Source organism: Saccostrea cucullata, unplaced genomic scaffold (genome assembly GCF_032062105.1).
Source record: "Saccostrea cucullata isolate Sc308-1 unplaced genomic scaffold, CSIRO_AGI_Scuc_v1 ctg10865, whole genome shotgun sequence".
NCBI lineage: Eukaryota > Metazoa > Mollusca > Bivalvia > Ostreida > Ostreidae > Saccostrea > Saccostrea cuccullata.
This window is the reverse complement of record NW_026922706.1, coordinates 1-13031: the sequence shown is the minus strand read 5'-3', so window position 1 is coordinate 13031 and position 13031 is coordinate 1. Positions and strand designations below refer to the sequence as shown.

General features: G+C 32.9%; 1 protein-coding gene across 1 annotated transcript; it reads left to right on the top strand.

Annotated features, from left to right (window-relative positions):
• Window positions 1-5695: 5695 nt before the first annotated feature.
• LOC134262269 (germ cell-less protein-like 1) lies at window positions 5696-11213 on the top strand. Its single transcript, XM_062744643.1, has 13 exons — window positions 5696-5926; window positions 7350-7473; window positions 7694-7790; window positions 7977-8074; window positions 8186-8232; window positions 8437-8568; window positions 8852-8936; window positions 9207-9285; window positions 9576-9716; window positions 9909-9978; window positions 10496-10574; window positions 10787-10932; window positions 11082-11213. Exons 1-13 carry the CDS (start codon window positions 5700-5702, stop codon window positions 11185-11187), a joined length of 1431 nt encoding a protein of 476 aa, XP_062600627.1. The 5' UTR covers window positions 5696-5699; the 3' UTR covers window positions 11188-11213.
• The last annotated feature ends 1818 nt before the right edge of the window (window positions 11214-13031 follow it).

Sequence of the window (13031 nt, the reverse complement as noted above, 5' to 3'; positions counted from 1 at the left end):
GGCCAGTTGCCAGTCAGAAGTGAACAATTGTGTACCAGTAGCAGAGAATAATCATTCAGAATACAAGATACAGCTGTCAACAATATTACAGTCCACAACAGCCAAATCAAAGGTATATAATCAACTGACTCTTAAGTTTGTATTATTTTCGCATTTAATTTCTTTTTTTCACACTGTTTTCATCTGTCATCATCATCTGTTGCCAATTAATGCATACTCTCAAAAACTTTCTCTTTTTCCTTCAGCTTTTGGAACTGAGCATCTGCTGTCTGATTGCTGGCACTGATCTTTGATTGTCCAAGACAGGGGAGGTCAGTAAGGTGCTCAACATTTCATATGGGATGTTTGGTCCTACTGACTTCTTCTACTCTTGTGGCATCTTGGACATCACTGTCAGTGGTCGCATATCAGACAAAATCATCATTCTTTGACAAGGACAGGTGTTTTAAAGATTTTAGATAGACACTGTGAAGAAGTACTGCTCCATAGGACAGACAAAATTTATGTACTCCATTTTAATAGAACCTTCTCCACACCCCACACCCCCCCCCCCTCCGTTCTTAAAAGTCAACTTCGAAGCAACTCCGGGAGTGATTATATGTGACACAGGCATGGTATGTATTTTCCAAGTTGAATCATTGAAAGTATATAGAAATGCTTTTTAATTATTTTGTATTTTGATACCTTAACAGTGCAGAGTTGCCTCCCCTTTTTCTACAGCAGCCTGAAGAACGTATGTAGGTAAAATGCATATTTAAATTCCTTTTCTGGTAAATTAAGAATTATAAAATCCAAAATTTCTTAGAATTTATGGTATGTAATGTCTAATCATGCATATTGATACAAGAAATGCCCACCAAAGTAGTCTAAATATGACCAGAGATAATCCAATTAGAGTAGTAAGTACCACTTCCTGACAGAGGCTGAATCGACCAGGTTGGATAATCTGCTTATAACAAAGGTATTAATCTATTTTCCTTAGTTTTTATACTAATTTTTTATAGCCTAGATATTGTAGAATTTTTTAATATTTGTTTTACTAAAATCAAAATATGCTAAATATTTTTATTTTTAATATTTCTAAGAATTTTTTGCTTTTTGAAGGTATTTTTTAAAAAAATTGTTTAAAATATTTGCTTATGCAATAGGTTAAGTTTTGTTTTTGAAATTTGTGAAGGACATATTTATCTAGTATACAAAAATATAAGATAAGAAAATAACTGTCATGTATGTGAATTGTGAGCATTTCAAATCTGAGAACTGTGTGCCTAATGCTCATTTTACCCTCTGATTTAAGGTGTTCCAGCACATCAATTAAAGGGCCATAACTCTGCTTAGGAATCATCAATTCCAATGAAACTTCATACGCCACTTTGTATATACAAAACACTCCAGCATGTCAAATTTCAGCAAAATCAGACAAGGTTTGTGTCCTTATGAGGTCAAAGGTCAAAACTCACGTTAATCAATTTATTGGCACTTTTTGGATAATTTGGAACTATTTATGCAAATTGTTGACAAATTTCATGGAAAAAATTGTATTTTGGAGAAGTTAAATGGATTTGAATTATTGAAAAGGGGGGAGGGGGCACCTGCTCAGGTTGTCAAAGGGTATGACGTAATGTGTGCAATTGATGTGTGTCAAAAATTTATGCAATATAAATTTTGATTCTATATATAATTTGTAGGTGGCATAAAACCCATTCCTCGCATATCCTGTTATTTTGAATGTCAAATGGAGTTCAAAATCAAAGGTACGTTTTTAACAATTGATTATTCAGATTACACTGCTGTTGGTAGGATACAAATGCCTATTTTCTCAAAACTTTGGCTACTTGGTGTCTGTAATTATAGTTGACACAGTTACTTATTGACTTGACACAATTACTAATGAATTGTGAGTGTGAACTAAAGTTTAAATGCTTTAAAATGTACTTTTTTCAGTGGCTCATATCTAGCTTACTGATGTGGGATTGCAAGCAGTTATATAGCCTGGGTGGGTGGCATAATGAAAAATCAGGCCAGTTGCCAGTCAGAAGTGAACAATTGTGTACCAGTAGCAGAGAATAATCATTCAGAATACAAGATACAGCTGTCAACAATATTACAGTCCACAACAGCCAAATCAAAGGTATATAATCAACTGACTCTTAAGTTTGTATTATTTTCGCATTTAATTTCTTTTTTTCACACTGTTTTCATCTGTCATCATCATCTGTTGCCAATTAATGCATACTCTCAAAAACTTTCTCTTTTTCCTTCAGCTTTTGGAACTGAGCATCTGCTGTCTGATTGCTGGCACTGATCTTTGATTGTCCAAGACAGGGGAGGTCAGTAAGGTGCTCAACATTTCATATGGGATGTTTGGTCCTACTGACTTCTTCTACTCTTGTGGCATCTTGGACATCACTGTCAGTGGTCGCATATCAGACAAAATCATCATTCTTTGACAAGGACAGGTGTTTTAAAGATTTTAGATAGACACTGTGAAGAAGTACTGCTCCATAGGACAGACAAAATTTATGTACTCCATTTTAATAGAACCTTCTCCACACCCCACACCCCCCCCCCCTCCGTTCTTAAAAGTCAACTTCGAAGCAACTCCGGGAGTGATTATATGTGACACAGGCATGGTATGTATTTTCCAAGTTGAATCATTGAAAGTATATAGAAATGCTTTTTAATTATTTTGTATTTTGATACCTTAACAGTGCAGAGTTGCCTCCCCTTTTTCTACAGCAGCCTGAAGAACGTATGTAGGTAAAATGCATATTTAAATTCCTTTTCTGGTAAATTAAGAATTATAAAATCCAAAATTTCTTAGAATTTATGGTATGTAATGTCTAATCATGCATATTGATACAAGAAATGCCCACCAAAGTAGTCTAAATATGACCAGAGATAATCCAATTAGAGTAGTAAGTACCACTTCCTGACAGAGGCTGAATCGACCAGGTTGGATAATCTGCTTATAACAAAGGTATTAATCTCTTTTCCTTAGTTTTTATACTAATTTTTTATAGCCTAGATATTGTAGAATTTTTTAATATTTGTTTTACTAAAATCAAAATATGCTAAATATTTTTATTTTTAATATTTCTAAGAATTTTTTGCTTTTTGAAGGTATTTTTTAAAAAAATTGTTTAAAATATTTGCTTATGCAATAGGTTAAGTTTTGTTTTTGAAATTTGTGAAGGACATATTTATCTAGTATACAAAAATATAAGATAAGAAAATAACTGTCATGTATGTGAATTGTGAGCATTTCAAATCTGAGAACTGTGTGCCTAATGCTCATTTTACCCTCTGATTTAAGGTGTTCCAGCACATCAATTAAAGGGCCATAACTCTGCTTAGGAATCATCAATTCCAATGAAACTTCATACGCCACTTTGTATATACAAAACACTCCAGCATGTCAAATTTCAGCAAAATCAGACAAGGTTTGTGTCCTTATGAGGTCAAAGGTCAAAACTCACGTTAATCAATTTATTGGCACTTTTTGGATAATTTGGAACTATTTATGCAAATTGTTGACAAATTTCATGGAAAAAATTGTATTTTGGAGAAGTTAAATGGATTTGAATTATTGAAAAGGGGGGAGGGGGCACCTGCTCAGGTTGTCAAAGGGTATGACGTAATGTGTGCAATTGATGTGTGTCAAAAATTTATGCAATATAAATTTTGATTCTATATATAATTTGTAGGTGGCATAAAACCCATTCCTCGCATATCCTGTTATTTTGAATGTCAAATGGAGTTCAAAATCAAAGGTACGTTTTTAACAATTGATTATTCAGATTACACTGCTGTTGGTAGGATACAAATGCCTATTTTCTCAAAACTTTGGCTACTTGGTGTCTGTAATTATAGTTGACACAGTTACTTATTGACTTGACACAATTACTAATGAATTGTGAGTGTGAACTAAAGTTTAAATGCTTTAAAATGTACTTTTTTCAGTGGCTCATATCTAGCTTACTGATGTGGGATTGCAAGCAGTTATATAGCCTGGGTGGGTGGCATAATGAAAAATCAGGCCAGTTGCCAGTCAGAAGTGAACAATTGTGTACCAGTAGCAGAGAATAATCATTCAGAATACAAGATACAGCTGTCAACAATATTACAGTCCACAACAGCCAAATCAAAGGTATATAATCAACTGACTCTTAAGTTTGTATTATTTTCGCATTTAATTTCTTTTTTTCACACTGTTTTCATCTGTCATCATCATCTGTTGCCAATTAATGCATACTCTCAAAAACTTTCTCTTTTTCCTTCAGCTTTTGGAACTGAGCATCTGCTGTCTGATTGCTGGCACTGATCTTTGATTGTCCAAGACAGGGGAGGTCAGTAAGGTGCTCAACATTTCATATGGGATGTTTGGTCCTACTGACTTCTTCTACTCTTGTGGCATCTTGGACATCACTGTCAGTGGTCGCATATCAGACAAAATCATCATTCTTTGACAAGGACAGGTGTTTTAAAGATTTTAGATAGACACTGTGAAGAAGTACTGCTCCATAGGACAGACAAAATTTATGTACTCCATTTTAATAGAACCTTCTCCACACCCCACACCCCCCCCCCCCCCTCCGTTCTTAAAAGTCAACTTCGAAGCAACTCCGGGAGTGATTATATGTGACACAGGCATGGTATGTATTTTCCAAGTTGAATCATTGAAAGTATATAGAAATGCTTTTTAATTATTTTGTATTTTGATACCTTAACAGTGCAGAGTTGCCTCCCCTTTTTCTACAGCAGCCTGAAGAACGTATGTAGGTAAAATGCATATTTAAATTCCTTTTCTGGTAAATTAAGAATTATAAAATCCAAAATTTCTTAGAATTTATGGTATGTAATGTCTAATCATGCATATTGATACAAGAAATGCCCACCAAAGTAGTCTAAATATGACCAGAGATAATCCAATTAGAGTAGTAAGTACCACTTCCTGACAGAGGCTGAATCGACCAGGTTGGATAATCTGCTTATAACAAAGGTATTAATCTCTTTTCCTTAGTTTTTATACTAATTTTTTATAGCCTAGATATTGTAGAATTTTTTAATATTTGTTTTACTAAAATCAAAATATGCTAAATATTTTTATTTTTAATATTTCTAAGAATTTTTTGCTTTTTGAAGGTATTTTTTAAAAAAATTGTTTAAAATATTTGCTTATGCAATAGGTTAAGTTTTGTTTTTGAAATTTGTGAAGGACATATTTATCTAGTATACAAAAATATAAGATAAGAAAATAACTGTCATGTATGTGAATTGTGAGCATTTCAAATCTGAGAACTGTGTGCCTAATGCTCATTTTACCCTCTGATTTAAGGTGTTCCAGCACATCAATTAAAGGGCCATAACTCTGCTTAGGAATCATCAATTCCAATGAAACTTCATACGCCACTTTGTATATACAAAACACTCCAGCATGTCAAATTTCAGCAAAATCAGACAAGGTTTGTAGGTTACAGACTACTAATTTTACCCTTATTTCATTGAGTCTGAAAAATTTTTGGACTTGAATTCATCTTACTCTGTGCCAAGTTTCAGGTAAGTTGAGCTGGTGTAATTTTTTAAATCATTTTTTATATTATAAAGGAATGTATAGCAAAATAATTGGTAGTCTGTGTCCTATCTCAATATCTCATCTGTTTTACTATCTGGTATTAATTATTCATATTGGACAAATTATGGGCAATAAGTTAAGCTCTGTCATATCAAATAAGTTTTCAAAGCATTCTGGAAGTGCACATGGTAAAAGAGGGACCAAAAGAAAGCTTGAAATTGACTCGGATAAATCAGACAACGAAGAGAAAGTAGAGGGAGTTGTGGGACGTTCGGAGGAAAGCCCCTCCCCAACAAAGTCGGATCTGGAAGTTGGTTTAGCCCCACTCTCAGACATTCATACACCTAAAAGGTGAAAAAGTTATTTGTATTAAGTATTGTAAAATTATAATGAGTCTGAGATGTTTACCTGTTTACTTGACAAACTACTGTCATTTGAATGTCAGGCTTGTAACTCCTAATAACTTTGAAACTCGTTGACAGTTCGTTTAATGAAACTTTGACCATGTTGACTCAGTTATTCAATCCAAACTCCGAAAAATTTCTCCAAAATTAAAATATATTTTATTAGTCATACATTTTTTTGTAGAAAGGTTGATAGAAAGGTTCATAGTCATTTCTGAACATAATTCATATGTTATTAATAATATGCTGTGCATTTTATGGGACGCCAGTGTTTTGAGACATGGTTAAACTACTACATTCTCATTGACAAATTCTTTTGTCAAAATATTTAATGGCAAAATTGTCTCTACATCTGGACCAAATTGACAAAGAAGTTGGGACTAAATAGATTTTGTCAGACAGCTAGACATTTCTTAAATTTTGTCTGCAGCATAGATCAATGTAACAAACCATCACAAATTTGAATTTAAACTTGAGAACAAAAATTAATAAATTAGCTAAAAGTTACTCTATAAATATAAACCACTGTCCACTGCATACATACAAATCATATGTATAAAGTTAATAATGATGCTCAGGGGTGTGCAATTAGCATCGCCCGACGCCCGGGGCTACCATTTTTTGGGGTCGGGCTAGTGATTTTCTGCAAGGAGGTAGCCCGTCGGGCTAGTAAAAATTTTAACTACACACGCAATACATGAAAAGCACAACCGTTTTTTTGCAATTTAAATCCCAACCAGTGAATATTTTCCAGACAACATGCTTTAACTGTCAATAAATCTCAATAATCTGTTCTGAAGTATTACCTGACTTGTTTACTTGCAAAAACGATCGTTTTTTCTTAATCCGAATTTCCTCTATTCCTTCGTTTATGGTAAATACATGCAGATATCTCATTTAAATATTTACGATCACTCAATCAACTGAAACATAAGTGTTTTGTGACCCACATAAAATATATTTCTAGTGTATTTGATGATTAAACATGAAAACAAAATGAACTTAATTCCTTTCTAAATGAGCTGCTGCTGGTGCAATGTTCAGAAAAAGGGAAGCTAATTTATTTAAATTCATTTTAATTTTCTTTCATCATAATTTAAACATGATTTTAAAATTTAATAGTGAGAGTTATACATTAATTTTTAAAAAAGAATTAACTCAGTACACTGACTTTTTCAACAATTAATTTTATTTTATTTAAATTTTGGTCCCTATATTTGGGCTAGTAACTTTTTACTTTGGGCTAGTAACTTTATAGCTGCCACTAGCCCGTGGGCTAGTAATAAATTTTTCTAATTGCACACCCCTGATGCTTAAGGTGTATGCTACATGGAAATGGTTTGCTACTATATGTATATATACATTTACAGAAAAAGACTCAAATCAACATCAAAGTACATTTATCAGACATTATTTCTTGATGGGGAAAATAGTGATATCAAAATATATGCACTAGGACAAGAGTGGAAACTTCACAAAATATATCTCTCTCAGGTGAGAATTTACTTTTGAATGTATAGGCATTCATCAATAAATGATAACCTGTCTTGAAAACAAGCATCTTTTGTTTTAAAAACATGAGTAAGCTTTCAAAACTGCATTATTTTTTGTTCATTGAGAATATTGATAAGTTTTCCTGAAAATAAATTCTTCACAATATCTAACTTTTTCAAAAGATTGAGGTAAAGTTAACTTTGTTTGATATTATTTTCAGTCGCCTTACTTTGCCTGCATGTTCAGTGGTTCCTGGAGGGAATCTCTTCTGTCTGAAATAGACGTACAGATTCCTGACCCAGCCATAGACACTGCAGGTTAGGAGAAAAAAAAAAAGAAAGCTTATAAATTATCTATCTTACAAAAATTAAAAAAAATTCTTGATACATGCACATCTGTACAATTTTGCTTTTATCTCACCTCTTAAAAAATTAAAGCACATTTCTACATGAATATGATTATGTAATGTTGATATATCATTGAAATTTAAAACTTTGTTGTAGCTCTGAAGACCGCCTTTGGTTCTCTGTACAGGGATTATGTGTTTATCAAGCCTGTGGAGGTGGTAGGGGTTCTGGCAGCAGCATTTCTCCTACAGCTGGTAGGTCTGAGCAAAGCCAGGCTCAGCTTCTTTGTAGCCTGGTGTAAACTGAAATCATAAATATTCCTTTCTAGGAAGGCTGTGATTATTTAATATTGTATGTTTTTGTAGGATGGTTTAAAGCAGCAGTGTTTGACTTTGATGAGTAACACTATAAGGTGGGTGTCAGCTTTATTATTCTATTAAAACATGAATTTCACTGAATAGTACAAACATATATTGAGCACACAAGGCTTCACCTACCAGTCCACTTATTTTCTTCATTCTTAAAATACCTGTTCAGCTATGTAGTTGTACATAATATCTAAACAATATACAGCTGAATATCATGTAACACAAAGTTTTCTTCTATATAATGACAGTGGTGACACAGTGTGTAGCTACCATGAAGCCTGCTGTAGATACAGTGTGGAGAACCTGAAAGCAGAGTGCTATAACTGGCTCCTTACCAACATCCTGACCTCAACCGACCTTGACCTCTTCAAACAAATCAGGTCAGATTTGTATGTGTTTTCGATCTTTTACATGATGTAGACACAACGTAGATACTGTCACAGTTTAATGCAAGACAGATACTGTTTGCGACAAATTATTTGTTTTCATAATGAATAACTCTTGGTGTCTTAGTCAATAAAAAATATGAACATTTTGAAATGATTTAGACGTTTTCTTTGCTTGTTTTGCTTTCTAGAGTTTAATGTTTAGAATTTTTATATAATTTTTTTCACATGCTGTATCATACTGTCAATTTTTATTCAACATTTCTTCAATACACAGTGTTGACATGATGAAAAACTTAGTTGGAGATCCCAGATTGTTTGTTATGCAGGTAGAAATGGATGTGTACACAGTGTTAAAACGGGTAAGATGTCTGCTTGTTGTATGACTCTAATTTATGTACAGTAAAACTCGGTTATAACGAAGTCACTGGGACTTATGAAATTACTTCACTATAACCGTAATTCCTTGTATCCATGTAAGAAATTCATAAGAATTATTTAGTTGGGGATCCAAAATGACTTTGCTATATCCGTGACTTAGCAATATCTGTGTTCGTACTAAACAGGTTTTACTGTAAAATATATAAGTGTTGTATAGAAATATGTATGTGGATGCTGATTTATATTTCTAGTGGATATTTCTGAAAGAGAATCCTACCTGGTGTGGAGACTATAAATCAATGCTCTCTGTCATTGATGATTTCTTTAAAAGTAAGTAATTATGCCTGCTAATTAATACTTGTACATCTGTTTTACATAGATAATTCTCCTCACATAATCTGGGATAGAAATCTGTGCCTGTAAATCTAAGAAATATGCATATTCAGTGTATTATTTCAATCTGATTAATATCAGATCTTGTTTTGCACTGAAATTCTGATAGTCCCAGTAAAAAGACTAACAGAATTTTGAAATTTTTACAAAGATCTGATTTTAATCAGATTGTGTATGATGCATACTTACATAATGAAATTAAATTTCAATTCACTCTTTTTCTTTAGGGGCTGATGAACCCGACTGTTATCTAGAATCTTCTGAAGGACAGACATACCTACCAGCCTTCAGTCCTATAAGATGGCAGCATATTGTCATAGATCTGGACTCACTGCTGATACTGGAACAGGACAGGATAATCAATCTAGGTCAGAATCAGTATTTAATCATGAACTTTGTCAGTATTTAACCTTGAACTTTGAATGAAAAAAATGTCGAAAGGGGTGGGGGGCGGGGGTTATTGTTATTTCTTTGTAGCCACCCGTGATTTATTTCATAAAATTCCTGAAGAAAAAAAATACTCAAACACAAAACTATTTAATTTCTTTTCCTAATTTTAGAGTGGATTAAGCCTTTATATCATGGCATGTGGAGAAAAATGTTGAAATTAGAACAATCCAAGGACAAAGGGTAACGGTTCTTAGGCCACCCTTAAAAAATTGTTTGTTTGGAATTGCCGGCTAGAGGGTTTCAGACACCGGAGGGAGGGAATTTATTTTTTTTTTTTAATTGAAGATAAATTTTTTATACAAATCTCAGTAAACACATTTTCAGACTGTTTAAAAAAGTATCTACCATCAACAAAGAAACTTAATTTTGCATAGATCTGACACTAGATTTCAGAGTTTTGTATTGTGCATGTGATAACGTGCAAAAAATTAAATAAAAAAATCTTCCTACTTTTGGTCAATAAAATTATTTCAGGAGGGACCATTTCAATGAGGAGGGAGGCAATTCCAAACAAACAATAATTTTATTTTGGCCCTATTTCATGTGACTGTGTGTTTATCTACTTTTCATTCATTATTTATTCCTTAAGTCAATCTTCTTCAATCTGCAATCCTTTCTTGTCAGAAGTAAAATCTTATGCCTAGAATGAAGTAATATACTTGTAAACTTTTATTACATTTTATCTTTAAATCAACAGTCCAGAGGAAATTCCAGATGAAAATCATTTTAATCAAACCTCCTTAAGGTGTGGGAGACTCCTTAAATGTGAAGGAGAGGTAAGTTTTCCTGACCAAGAGAAAATTTATACTATATAAAGATATATCAATGATCAAATGTTATTGAGTTGTTTTGATTCATTTCTGAATGGAAAAAAAAAATCTATTGATACCTGTACTTGATGTAATTGCCGTGATATCAAATATGATTACTGCTATATGGGGATATTTTCTTGTGATCTAACACCTAATCCGAGCTCTCTCTATTTCAGTACTGTTGGCGTTGGGTTGGTTATAATTACGGAGTAGACATTTTACTCACCTATGTTAACAACCTGATCTTCATCAAGCGAAATACTCTCACCCAGCCCAACCCTCACTCAGCTAGCCTGGAAAAAGTCCGAAATTTTGCCTACAGGTAAACTAATATGTTTTGTAACAGTTAAACACAAACATTCATGTTATTTGACTTGTTGAAGATAACTACGACTTTTTCAGTCATATAGTTAGGTTCGCTGATCAATATTTATGTGTTGATGTTAAAGAGGACATAACTTTATTTTGAAGGCTGACTGTGGCTTCTGTGGATAAAGATGGAAAAGTAACGGAGACTAAAACTACAGAGATCCAGAAACTGTCCCTACATAAGGATGAGGTAATATCAGATACTTAATGTCAGGGCCCACTTTTTATAATAATAATCGACCCTCAGTTTAAATGTGGGAAATGGTTGATAGAGAATAGTACATATATACATACATACTGGTACTCTGGCCTTTAAGAAACAAAAGTTTTGAAACAACATTTGAAGTAGTAAATAAGTTAACTAACAATATTATGTTGTGAAGATTTTTAAATAATTCAACTTTTGCTTACAGTGCTTTGCCCTGGGGTCAAAGGGGGGGGGGCTAGAATGGGGGGAAAAGATTTAGTTTAACTAAAGTTGCTTAAATCATGGGTTGAAATGCTTGGATACAACCTGAAGACATTCCTTATATCTATATACTGTAAGTCCTTTTAATTTCACGGTGTTAAAATTTTATGATATCCCAAAAAGTACCAATTGCGATGGTTTTAATTTCACGCTGCAAGAAATGAATTCAAATTTTGTATTAGCATCTAAACTAAGTAACCTAAGAACTAGTAAGAGAATTTTGTAATTTTCAAATTTTGTATTAGCATCTTAACTAAGTTATCTAAGAACTGGTTAGAGAATTCACGATGGATTTAATTTTGCAGAAAAATGATAAATCGCGAACACAGCAAAATTAAAACCATCGTGATTATTTGCCAATCTACAGTTACTGTATTTGATTTCTTGTCAGAAAGGTGAACAAGTGTTGTAGCCCTTGCCCTCATTAAAATGTTAATCAATTTTTAGTTTCATCCAATTATGATTCTGTTTTTAAAAACAGAATAAATTAACTTCAATTTTCTACTAGGCATAAAATATTTATGGAGAAATCAACAATATTGGTGTCCCAGTTAAAATTTTTGGAGCATGTCCATTCCCAAGTACATGTTACTGTTAGCCCTACCTGGACCAGACTTGCACGGTGAATGCTTTAAGGGATGGAAACATACTTCAAATCCTGCATCTGACGATCTTTCTGATTAAAGTTTTGTAGCTGGTTCATACTTGAGTAATAAACTTGCATGAATATACATCTAGGGAAGCTAACTTCCAGAATTACTCCAGATGCTGGGTTTAATTTTCATTTGCTGTTTGAGCAATGGTCGGATTAAATTTGGACCAAGTTAGAATTTTTTGGGACCATTCCAGTTAACTTTAAATCCTATACAATTCAAATCTGCATCACTGTTTCATCTAGGGATACACAGTAGCAGAACATTTATTTAGTGTGAGACTACCTATTTTATAGATGCATTTGCATTTGTCTAGATGAACACTTCATTTGTTTGTTTTAATATTTTTGTAAATGTACAGAACGTTTTGCCATCTCTTGCATTTCTAAAGTTTGAATTCTAGAATTATATCATTTTACTCTGTGTTTCATCCAAGGTTACTTATTAAATAATGAGAAAAGAATCAGTTATTGTGGGATTTTTAATTATTCACAGAAAATCGGTAATATTAAGATTAAAACAGAATTCCCTTAACATTAGAAATAAGTAACTCTGTATAAAACAATTTCATTATTTAATCCAACATATAAACGATAATGTTAATATATTGTTGAAACTGTTTGCGTAAAAGCTGGAACCGTCATTGATAAAAATCCAATTCATTTCTTTTGGTATTTTCATTGCTGTAAGAAATATATTGGAACAGTTTTAATGTCAGTAATGAAATAGATTAAAGTATCGCATTCATAAGTAGTCTTCTAGTATATCATTGTTTTAACTGGTGACAAGCCTGCTTAACTCTTGCTGATGTATCGAGTAATTGAATGTACATTGTCTGGTCTACAGGTCTACAGGTCTTACAGAGAATAAGGATATCAATGACAATGACAATGACAGATATCAGACATATGATATTTTATTAGATTGATT